A 12,618-nucleotide genomic window follows, 5' to 3' on the forward strand; every position below is an offset into this window, starting at 1 on the left:
GAGCAGTCTTTTCAGCAAGCAAACCCTTGTTTTCCACCGGCGTGGGCTTTTGCAGCTTGCCCCCCTGCTGCTCCTGGCCACCAGACGTGCCTTTAGCCTTTGGTGAAGCTGTGCCAGCAAACATAACCTTGTTTTCCACTGGCGTGGGCTTTTGCAGCTTGCCCCCCTGCTTCTGGTCAGCAGACGTGCCTTTAGCCTTTGGTGAAGCTGTGCCAGCAAACAATGCTTTGTTTTTCCCTGGCGCGGGCTCTTCACCCTCCCTCTGCTTCGGGCCATCTGCAGGCTTTTTCCTCTGTTTATTTCCAGTCTTTGGACAAAACTTCTGAGTATGACCTTGGTTCCCACAGGAAACAGAGCTCTCAGCTGCCGACTCCTTGGCTCCCCCTGGAGGCTGGAATGCTGCCTGGGATGACGTGACGGTCAGCTCCCCCTGCAGCTTGCAACCGGTGCCCTCAGCATCCCTGCATTCACTCGCATTCTGGGAAACAGCTAGGACCTCCGATGCAGTCAAACTCTGGGCTGGGATTTCTGGCTGGTGAGCTTTCATCAAAGCATTCCACATCCCACGTGCAGTGGTGTTGCCAGCAAGCGTCTTGATTTCCTCAAGAGAGACGGATAAGACTATTACGTCTATCGCCTTCGAATCATCGGCTTTCCATCTCTCTGTCAGAGGAACCGGAGGGGGCTCAAATACGGTATGCCACACCCTAAACTGACGCAGCAAACTTTCACACCATTTTGCCCAGGTTTCATAATTCTGTCCATGTAACTTAGGACAGTCAGCATTTCCATAAGCTTGGAAAAACTCCATTTTCCAGCCTTTTGCTTGAGCCGTGAGCCTTTATGCCTTCAAAGACTCCTTATCTTGGCAGCTCATTAATCATGAAGCCTCTCTGGCGCGGCTCCCAGAGCCATTAATCTGCCGGAGTTCCAAAGGCTTCTTGCCGAGGTAAACAGAGAAAACCTCTCTTTCGCTTTTGACATACCTCTCATACGCAGTCTGTTGCAGCTTTACTCTCCTGTAGGTGCTGTGAATCTGGGCCCGAAACCTTGTTGTTGGGAATACTGCCAGGGAGATATAGTTCATCTGAGCCCCCAAGCCGGCTGCCGGACGTCCATCGATCCCTGTAGCCACGCAGATCCAGCAATTAGCGACACGAAGCCTTAGAAATAGATTGCCATCTCAGGCTCGTGCACACCCTTTATCAGCAGAAAACACAGCCAGAAAGCTTGCACCGCAGAAGAGCAGAAGAGCATATTTACAGACTTTATTTAGCGTTGAACAGAACAAAGAAAAACATGACCGTTCTGAGTCAGCGTCTCTGACCGACTGAGAAAACGAAAGGAACAGCAAACACTTAAACATCCTGTGAACAGAACATGCGCAGACTCTGTGACTCACAAAGCCTGCTCCCTTTTAAGGTGGAACGGAAATATCCTAACACCTATCTCTCCCAATGGACAGGTGCAAAGTCTCTGAGCATACGGGACCCTTCTAAAGGCTTCATCCAGGACCGGCGAGGGAAGAGCCGAGCTTCTGGCGAGTGTAAAGGCCCTTCTTGCATCCCTAGATACGAGAAAGAAGAGATATGCTGCTGGTGCGGCTATATATCTCTCGATTTCTCCAATTCTATAGTCGGGGCACCTTGCACAGTCCTGCTGTCTCTCGGTGTCTAATATTCTTTGCCTGAACGTAGCTTTTGCCTGGCCCAAGCCCAGACTTAGAAGGGCTTGAAGGGCAAAACCCAGTTTCCGGAGGGTGTTCAGGACTGCAGTCTGCCAGCCCGACTGGAATTGGTCACAGAGGATCAATGGGGCTATCCCTCGGGGGAGCAGGTTCAATGTCAGCCACTTGTAGATTGATATTAGGCAGATGCTAGCCTCCACTCTCATCATCGCCATTTCCAATCTAACCCATGCGTTTGAGACACATCTGGGGACTTGGAGGAGAGCTCTAAGAAGTCTAGATTGAACTCTCTCAAGGGGGGAGAAAGCAGAGGAAGGTGGGCCCAAAAAGAACCATAGAGGAGTTGTGCCAAAGTTTTGGCCTTGTATAATTTTGGAACTGCGGGAATGAAGAAACCCCCTTGTGCTCTGAAGAATTTAAGGATACAATTAGCGGTTTTTTCCGCTAGGGGGTGCCCAATTGGGGCTTCTTCAGGGGCAGCAGAATGTCTTGGGCAGGAGAATCCCTGCAGGGGCTCTCAGACTCCCTTGGCTGTTTCTTCCCTCCCTCCCAGGAAGCTGCAACTGGCTCTGGATTCTGCACTCCTCAGGAAGCTGAACCTGCAACCCTGGCCAGGATGGAAGGAGGAAGATGGACGGGTGACTTGGTCAGGCTGTCTCCCGCATCCCTCCCCACAACCTCTGAGCATTCCCTCCCAGGACCCTTGGAGAAATCTGGTGAGTTCCAGGGGAGAGGAGATGGGGACAGGGATAGATGGATGGTGGAGGGAGAAAGAGGAAAAGATGAAGAGGAGACAAATGGAAGGAAGTTCCTGACATTAAGAAGGAAGGGGTGAGGCCTTCTGCAAAGCAGCTCTTTGTTGCTTGAATCCTTTTCCTAAAGTAGTGGGGGCAGATTTTCTTCCTCCAGGCTTTGAAATCTTAGGTGTTATTTCAGCGGCAGGAATAATTGATGATAATGATGTTGCACACCAATCCTGAAAAATGGGTGAAGGGGAATGGAAATGCTTCCCATAATTATTTATAATTAATGTATTTAAATTGTTTCTATTACTCTTATTTTTTATAGACAGGGTCAGAATGATACATTCCACCAGCATCAAAACACAATAAATGCATGCACCTCCCCAGTTTGGTGGGCTTAAGGGACAAAGGACCAGTTATCATGATACACGATTCCTGTGGCTGGAGGCTCTACACTTAGGTGTGATGGCCTGGGATCCCGATTCTGAGAGTGAACCGGAGGAATCCCAGCCGGCACAGGAGTCCCCGCCTCCAGGGCCGGCTGAACTGGGGCAAGGCCTAGATTCTGAGGAGCTTGCACCTGTGCCAGATCCTCAGGAGCAGGCACCAGGTGAAACCATTCTGGCCCCAGAGGTGCTTGAGGACTCAGTGTCTACAGGTGAGCCTTCCCCGGGGCCCAGTAACCCTTCGGCCTCTCCTGAACTGCAGAGGCTTAGGGCAGAGAGGCGAAGGGAACTGGTTTCTCCCAGGAGGAGTGCTCGCCTTAAGGCCCGGAGAGGCGGGGCTCCTGGTGGCCAGGACCGCCCCTGGCCTTAGAGAAGATAAAGGGCAGTCAGCCCGGTCCCAGGTTGCGGGAGCAACGTCGTCATTGAAGAGCTGTTTCGGCCAGCATCCAGTCCTGTTCCTCCAGTCTTCCTGTTCCCCGCCCGGCTTCCTGCTTCTGATCTTCGAGTGTTCCTGTCCCCGCCCGGCTCCCTGTTTCGGACCTCACCTCGCACTTTGTGGACTATCTCCAGGCTAGTGACCTCCCCCCCGGGACCAGCACAGTTTGCTCCCACCTCTCCCGCACTCCCCCTTCGTTGGGGTGTGTTCGGGAAGAGCCAGAGGCCATGGCTGACCAGGCAGCCGCGCTGGTGGCATTGGCCCAGGAGAACCAGGCCTTGACCCACACCGTTCAGCAGCTAAGCGATGTGGTTGCGGCGCTTCAGCAGCGGTTGGAAGCCTTTACAGATCCTGGGGCCGACGCCCCAGCTCCAGGCAAGTACCCAGTGGCTTTGCCAGAGAAATTTGATGGGACCCTGGCCAGTTTTCCCATGTTCTTCGCCCAGGCCAAGTTGTATATTCAGGGGCGAGCCCGGAACTTCCCTGACGACCGCACCAAGGTGCACTTTCTGATCAGTTTGTTAAAGGACCAGGCGGCCAAGTGGGCTTTGCCACTGCTCCGGCAAGACTCTCCTTTGTTAACGGACTATGTGGGATTTTGTAACCACTTAGAGACTGTGTTTGGCAACCCTCTGAAGGAGAGCCAAGCCAATCGGGCGATTCGTCAGTTGAGACAGGACAAGTCCACAGCCGCCGCCTACGCCACAGAATTTCGGCTGTTGGCACAAGACTTGTCTTGGAATGACTCTGCACTACGGGACCAGTATCTGGAGGGTCTGTCGGACGAGATACTGGACCAGTTGGCCATGATGGAGCGTCCCACCACGCTGGACGCCCTCATTCAGTGGAGCCTGCAGATAGACGATCGGTTGGAGGACCGTCGCCAGGCCCGGGACCGCCAGCACCCCCGGCTCCTAGCGCCTGTCCTTCCCAACAGGTCCACGCCCACAGCCGAGTTGCCAGTCGAGCCAACGCAGCTCGGGGCTGTGCGACCTCGCCTCTCCCCCTCGGAGAAGACGCGGCGTCGGGAGGGAAACCTGTGTCTTTACTGCGGTGGGAGTGGACATTACGCCCGTTCCTGTCCCAGGAAAATGCCAGTCGCAGGAAAACCACCAACCTCGGTAGCTGAAGGCCCTAGCAACGTGGGGTCCCAAACCATGCAAGAGGGGCCCTCGCCAGTGGAGTTGCGACATCTCATGGTTCCAGTGCGTCTCTACCCTCCAGGTGGGCCCTGGATTCTTACCTACGCTCTGGTAGATTCGGGGGCAACCCGCTCCTATATGGACGCTGCCTTTGCCACTCATCATCAGGTGCCACTTCAGAACAAGCCAGAACCGGTACAGGTGGAGGCAATCGACGGACGGCTCCTGCGTTCAGGTGCCGTCACTCGGGAGACCCAGCCCTTGGTCCTGTGTCTCCAGCAGCACCGGGAGGTGCGAACTTTGGACATTGCCTCCATGCCCCGGTTCCCCCTGGTGCTTGGAATGGACTGGTTGGAGGCTCACAATGTTCAGATTGACTGGGTTAATCGGACTGTGCACTTCCCAGACCCATGCCCTCATGCTCTGTCCGAGATGCTAGCGGCCGCACCCACTGAGGAGGCAGCACCCACGCTCCCAGCCGTGTACCGGGACTACCAAGACGTGTTCGAGGAACGGGGGGCAGACCAGCTGCCGCCGCATCGGTCTTTTGACTGCGGCATAGACCTCCAGCCCGGAGCGCCCCTGCCGGTGAGTCGCTTATACTCTCTAACAGAGCCAGAGCGCGAAGCTTTGCAGGACTTCCTGCGCAAGAACCTGGAGCGTGGGTTCATTAGGCCTTCTACCTCACCCACCGCTGCGCCAGTACTCTTCGTTAAGAAGAAATGTGGGGAGCTTCGCCTTTGCCATGATTACCGGGCCCTGAACAAAATTACCATCCCGGACCGGTACCCCTTGCCCCTTATCTCGGAGTTGCTGGAGCGGGTGCAAGGGGCGCAGATGTTCACCAAGCTTGACCTCCGGGGGGCCTACAATTTAATTAGGATCCGAGCCGGGGATGAGTGGAAGACAGCATTCGGGACCCGGTACGGGCAGTTCGAATACCTGGTTATGCCCTTCGGATTGTGCAACGCGCCCGCTGTGTTCCAACGGTACATTAACCATGTGTTCCAGGACTTGCTGGACAAGTACGTGGTGGTGTACCTGGATGACATTTTGATTTTCTCCCGTGACCCGGCTCGCCACGAGGGCCATGTCCGGACCGTGTTGCAGCGCTTGCGGGAGCACCGCCTGTATGCGAAGCTCAGCAAGTGCGAGTTCCATCAGCAGACAGTGGACTTTCTGGGTCACCGACTCTCTCCAGATGGGGTGCAGATGGATCCTGGGAAGGTGGCAGCGGTTCGGGAATGGGCGGCACCTCGGAACCGCAAGGACCTACAGCGTTTCCTGGGGTTCGCCAACTATTACCGGACCTTCATTGCGGGTTACGCTCGTCGCACTACCCCATTGACCCGGCTACTGCGCCCCAAGACGCCGTTTTCCTGGGACAGTGAGGCAGAGGAGGCGTTTCAGGGGTTGAAGGCCTGTTTCCAGAGAGCGCCGATCTTACAACATCCTGACCCCTCTCGACCTTTTGTGGTAGAGACCAATGCCTCCAGTACGGCTCTCGGTGCCGTCTTGTCTCAGCAGTACGGACCTGATGCGCCACTCTTACCCTGCGCCTTTTATTCCCGCCAGCTCCTGCCAGCGGAGCGTAACTATACGGTATGGGAGCGGGAACTACTGGCCATCAAGGTGGCTTTTGAGGTCTGGCGCCACCATCTTGAGGGGGCACGACACCCGGTGGAGGTGAGAACCGACCACCGAAACCTGGAGTACCTCCAGACCACCCGCAAGCTGAACCAAAGGCAGATCCGGTGGGCGTTGTTCTTTTCCCGGTTCCAGTTCCGGATCCGCTACATCCCTAGCTCCCAAAACCAGAAGGCGGATGCCCTGTCCCGGAAACCTGAAGACAACGCAGACACGGTACAGCAGGCAGTACCCACCACGATCCTACCACCGGCTGCATTCCTGGCCACCCAGGAGGCTGAGCCACTGCAGGCTCGGGTGCGGGAACAGCAGCGGGTCGACGCTTGGGCCCAGGAACGACTCCAGGAACTGGCCGAAGGGTCATGCCCTCAGTACCCAGGGCTGGTCCTGCATCAGGGCCTTCTGCTGCACCACGGGCGCCTGTACATCCCGCCAGGGCCGCTGCGGGCTGAGGTTCTCCGGATGACCCACGATGCTCCAGCAGCGGGGCACTTTGGGCGGTATCGGACCACCCATCTGGTAAGCCGTGAGTTTTGGTGGCCCCGTCTGAAGGCTGACGTGGCTCGCTACGTCGCTGGTTGTGATGTCTGCCGGCGGGCCAAGGGGCCTACCGGGCGACCCCCCGGCCTTCTTCAGCCGTTGCCGGTTCCACCACGTCCTTGGCACACGGTTTCTCTGGACTTTGTAGTGGAGCTACCCCCGTCTCGTGGCTGCACCTGCCTACTAGTTTTCTCTGACCATTTCACGAAGATGGTGCACTGTGCCCCCTGCCCATCCGTACCCTCAGCTAAGGAAACCGCTCAGCTGTACCTTCAGCATGTCTTCCGCCTGCATGGCCTATCTGAGCGTGTGGTGTCCGACCGTGGCGTTCAGTTCACGTCCCGGTTTTGGCGTGCTTTGCACCAGGCCCTCGGAACAGAGGTCTGTCTCTCATCTGCCTACCACCCACAGACTGATGGCCAGACGGAACGGGCAAACGCGGTGCTGGAACAGTACCTCCGGTGTTACTGCAGCTACCAGCAGGATGACTGGGTCGACCACCTAGCATTGGCGGAGTTCGCTTACAACAACGCGGTGAATGCGTCCACCCAGCAGACCCCGTTCCAGGCCAGTTACGGTTTTCATCCACGGTTGTTTCCGGATGTGCTGCCGGCATCTGCGGTCCCTGCGGTGACAGAGTGGCTTCAGGAGCTTCAGTCCCAGCAACAGCTGTTGATGGAGCAGCTGCGCCAGGCCAAGGAGGCGTACAAGGTCCAGGCCGACCGCCACCGCCAGGTGGGGCCGGAACTCCACGTCGGTGACCTGGTATGGCTCTCCACTCGCCACCTCCACCCTTCTCGACCTTCGCGGAAGCTGGACGCCCGTTTCACCGGTCCGTTCCCTATCGTGAACCAGGTCTCGCCTGTGGCATTCCGTCTCCAGTTGCCCGCAACCCTGAAGGTTCACCCGGTATTCCACAGGTCCCTTCTGAGTCCGGTGGCCCCACCCGACGAGTTCCACCCGAACCGTCCCCGACCGCAGCCAGTTTTGGTTCAGGGAGAGCCTGAGTACGAGGTGGAACGCATTCTGGACTCCCGATACCGCAGGGGAAAGCTGCAGTATCTCATAGACTGGAAGGGGTATGGACCGGAGGACCGTTCCTGGGAACCAGCGGCCAACGTCCACGCGCCTGCCTGCCTCCAAGAGTTCCATGCGGCGTACCCCAGCAAGCCGGGTCCAGACCCTCGATTGAGGGGGGGCCTGGGAGGGGGGATGGTGTGATGGCCTGGGATCCCGATTCTGAGAGTGAACCGGAGGAATCCCAGCCGGCACAGGAGTCCCCGCCTCCAGGGCCGGCTGAACTGGGGCAAGGCCTAGATTCTGAGGAGCTTGCACCTGTGCCAGATCCTCAGGAGCAGGCACCAGGTGAAACCATTCTGGCCCCAGAGGTGCTTGAGGACTCAGTGTCTACAGGTGAGCCTTCCCCGGGGCCCAGTAACCCTTCGGCCTCTCCTGAACTGCAGAGGCTTAGGGCAGAGAGGCGAAGGGAACTGGTTTCTCCCAGGAGGAGTGCTCGCCTTAAGGCCCGGAGAGGCGGGGCTCCTGGTGGCCAGGACCGCCCCTGGCCTTAGAGAAGATAAAGGGCAGTCAGCCCGGTCCCAGGTTGCGGGAGCAACGTCGTCATTGAAGAGCTGTTTCGGCCAGCATCCAGTCCTGTTCCTCCAGTCTTCCTGTTCCCCGCCCGGCTTCCTGCTTCTGAACTTCGAGTGTTCCTGTCACAGCCCGGCTCCCTGTTTCGGACCTCACCTCGCACTTTGTGGACTATCTCCAGGCTAGTGACCTCCCCCCCGGGACCAGCACATTAGGATTGGGCATATAAAGTCTAAGAGTGTCTGGTATTATAAGCAAATTGTGTAAACTTGCCAATCTTACAGACTGGGGTTGTTTGTGAGAGTGAGTGGGATAATAATTTTAGCGCCCCTTGGTTCTCCTGCACAGACATGAGACAACTCCAGTAGTAATTATCTCAAACTCATAAATCACTGTGGAGCTCAGTCTTCGGCCTGTTCATCCCAGCTTGCAGTTGCCGAGTCCTCCAGCAAAGAAGGCCCCACTTTCGCTTTCTTTTCACCTCTTCTCGCAGATTCTCTCGAGCCTACGATTTTTTGGACAGGCTATTTTGGGGGCTCTGTGTCAGAGCTCAAACTGGAGATAACAGTCTGTGCCCCCACCCCCCGTCACCCCCTCTTCCTGCTCTTTCTTCTTTGCTCCTGCTGCAGCTTGGCTGCTCCTCCCCTGCTTCACATTCCAACTGAATCACATCAATTGCGTTCTCAGGCTCTGTCATCGGAGGCACAAGAGGCTTGAGATTCACGGAGCTGACACCCTGTAATTTTGTCCGTCCCTAAGCTTCCATGGAGACACTTTGGAGACACCTTGCTGCAAATTTCAAAATAAGTACACAAAGCCAACAAAGAGACTCAGAGGTTTATAGTGGCACCAGCTTTCCTGGTCAAGAGTCCACTTTGTCAGACTGCAGCCCACAAAAGCTTAGGCCATAATACATTTATCAGCTTTTAAGGGCTGGAAAAGATGAATAAACAGAAGCGTAGTTCATCTATGGAATCTATCCTACAGGAGACAGTGATGGCCAGCAACTTGGATAGCTTGAAGAAAAGGATAAGACTGATGTCTCTGCTCTGCCCTCGTGGTCTAGGCAATAATGCTTCTTGATACTAGTTTCTGGAAAGCACAGGAAGGCAGAGAAGACTCTTGTGCTCCAATCCTGCTTGCTGGTTTCCCACAGGCATCTGGTTGGCCTCTGTGAGAAGAGGATGCTGGACTAGGTGGGCCTTTGCCTGATCCAGCAGGCTCTTCTTAGGTTCCAACATAGTGCAATATTTTTACAGTTACATGTAGCACTTAAGTTTTATTTATTTCACAAGGGAAATACTGTTACTTGAGCCTGAGATCATTTCTTCACTTCAGAAAGAAAAAATAGATATGTCTAATAAGCCAGTTCCACCATAGATCTGTATTATAAAACGATGGTGCTTTATTAAGTTTGAATGGAGTGATCATGTGTTGCTCTTGCCACTATCTCATCAGCTTTCGTAAAATTTGGAACCTAGAGAGGATAGTGGAGAATGAAGGTGTTAAAATGAGAGAAGGTACAGATTGGGATTGACATGTGTTCAGTTACCTTTTTGTCTTTCTTGAAAGTCTAACAGGATTCTCTTTCCTCCCAGACTCCCAAACAGGTGAGGAAGATGAAAGTCAGAATTCTATGAAGCCACATGTGAATTTATGGGGGGAAACAAAGAAATTGAGGATACAACAAAAAAGTCACAAAGGAGAGAAACTATTTAAATGTACGGCATGTGGAAAGAGCTTCAGTGAAAGTGGAAAACTTAGAAGACACCAACGAACTCACACCGGGGGAAAACCATTTGAATGTGTGGATTGTGGAAAGAGCTTCAGTCGAAATGATACACTTAGAATACACCAACAAACTCATACAGGGGAGAAACCATTTAAATGTATTGAATGTGGAAAGAGCTTCAGTCGAAGTGGAACACTTAGAATACACCAACAAACTCACACAGGGGAGAAACCATTTAAATGTATGGAGTGTGGTAAGAGCTTCAGTGATAGTGGAAATCTTAGAATACACCAAAGAATTCACACAGGGGAGAAGCCATTTGAATGTTTTGAGTGTGGAAAGAGCTTCAGTCAAAGTGGAGACCTTAGAATACACCAACGAACTCACACAGGGGAGAAACCATTTAGATGTATTGAATGTGGAAAGAGTTTTAGCATAAGCGGCACACTTAGAATACACCAACGAACTCACACAGGGGAGAAACCATTTAAATGTGTTGAATGTGGAAAGAGCTTCAGTACAAGTGGGAAACTTAGAATACACCAACAAACTCACACAGGGGAGAAACCGTTTCAATGTATGGAATGTGAAAAGAGCTTCAGTAGCACTGGGAAACTTAGAATACACCAACGAACTCACACAGGGGAAAAACCATTTAAATGTATTGAATGTGGAAAGAGCTTCAGTCATTATGGAAACCTTAGAATACATCAACGAACTCACACAGGGGAGAAACCGTTTCAATGTATGGAATGTGAAAAGAGCTTCAGTACCACTGGGAAACTTAGAATACACCAACGAACTCACACAGGGGAGAAACCATTTAAATGTATTGAATGTGGAAAGAGCTTCAGTCATTATGGAAACCTTAGAATACATCAACGAACTCACACAGGGGAGAAACCATTAAAATGTATTGAATGTGGAAAGAGCTTCAGTCGATATGAACACCTTAGAATACATCAACGAACTCACACAGGTGAGAAACCATTTAGATGTCCTGAATGTGGAAGGAGCTTCAGTGAAAGTGGAAAACTTAGAAGACACCAAAGAATTCACACGGGGGAGAAACCATTTAAATGTATTGAATGTGGAAAGAGTTTCAGTGGAAGTGGAGCACTTAGAATACATCAACGAACGCACACAGGGGAAAAACCATTTAAATGTATTGAATGTAGAAAGAGCTTCAGCAAAAGTGGATCACTTACAATACACCAACGAACTCACACAGGGGAGAAACCATTTAAATGTATTGAATGTGGAAAGAGGTTCAGTGAACGTGGAGCACTTAGAATACATCAAAGAACTCACACAGGGGAGAAACCATTTGAATGTTTTGAGTGTGGAAAGAGCTTCAGTGTTAGTGGAAAACTTAGAATACACCAACGAACTCACACAGGGGAGAAACCATTTAAGTGTATTGAATGTGGAAAGAGCTTCAGTGAAAGTGGAGCACTTAGAATACATCAACGAACTCACACGGGGGAGAAACCATTTGAATGTATTGAATGTGGAAAGAGCTTCAGTTATAGTGGAGCACTTAGAAGACACCAACGAACTCACACAGGGGAGAAACTATTTAAATGTGTGGATTGTGGAAAGCGCTTCAGTCGAAGTGGGGCACTTAAATGTCATCAGCGAAGTCATACAGGGCAGAAACCATTTAAATGTATGGAGTGCGGTAAGAGCTTCAGCCAAAATGGACACCTTAGAAGACATCAGCGAACTCACACACGATGAAAACTACAGGTGTATTGAATGTCGAAAGGGCTTCAGAGGGAGTGGAGACCTTAATATTCATCAGCAAATTCGCACTAGGCAAACGATATTAATGTATGGAGTTTTTCACTCAGGGTTCACTACTTACATCAAGAAACTCATAAGGGGGAAATCAGGTGTAAATACATGTAATGATATTTCAGTGTTTGTACTTAAATTTGTATACATGTGTCAGAGCTGCTTCCAGATCCTAGCTCACAGAGGATCACGCTAGCCAGCGATCATTAAATAAAAGTCTTTATTGAGTTACAGTTTCCATTCTCAAGCTGCTGCGTGCAACTCTACGTCTCATGGTTAGATCGGCGAAGCTCCATCTGAGTCTCCGCCCCTTGTACACCAACTTAATATCCTAGCCTTGCTCCACCTTTTCCGCCTGACTGTTCTTCTCTGGGTCCCTCTGCCCCCCGGGGTCTCTTCCTTCCGGGATTCCTCTGACGCTGACGCTGACCCCCCTGACTCTTCTCCCTCCTTTCGGCGGGCTTTAGGACCTGGCTCCCTTTCCGGGCTGCCTACTGCGCCACCTTCCTGTGCATTTGAACTTGGCACGCGCGCCCAACCTTCCACCTTCCGTCTGACCGTTTCTTCGCTCCCCGATGGAGGTGTGGCCACTCCTGACTCGTGCCCTCCCCCCTGTTGTGAGCTGCCAGCGCTTGATCCCTGGCGCCCTTCCTCTTCCCTGCTCTCTGGCGGTGACGCTGGTCCTGATTTCCAACTGCTCCCCTCTGAGTCCCCTCTGGCTCTATCTTCCTGGGGTGTCCCCCTAGGCTCCCCCCTTGCCCTGGCCACTGGTGCTCCTTTCTGTGAATCTTCTGATTCACTGGAAAGACTCGGAGATCTCGGGTCGTCGTCATCACTCATCTTTTCTTCTGCCTCCTC

The 12,618-nt window shown here is 52.9% G+C and overlaps 1 protein-coding gene across 1 annotated transcript; it reads left to right on the forward strand.

The window, feature by feature from the left end:
* Window positions 1-2,292: 2,292 nt before the first annotated feature.
* Window positions 2,293-11,703, forward strand: LOC308469532 (uncharacterized protein; the record flags this gene model as incomplete). Its single annotated transcript, XM_080992126.1, has 2 exons — window positions 2,293-2,403; window positions 9,830-11,703. The coding sequence occupies exons 1-2, from the start codon at window positions 2,304-2,306 to the stop codon at window positions 11,701-11,703; spliced, it is 1,974 nt and encodes a 657-aa protein (XP_080848252.1). The 5' UTR covers window positions 2,293-2,303.
* Between the last annotated feature and the right edge of the window lie 915 nt (window positions 11,704-12,618).

This window comes from Podarcis pityusensis (assembly GCF_964106645.2).
Source record: "Podarcis pityusensis genome assembly, chromosome: 2".
NCBI lineage: Eukaryota > Metazoa > Chordata > Lepidosauria > Squamata > Lacertidae > Podarcis > Podarcis pityusensis.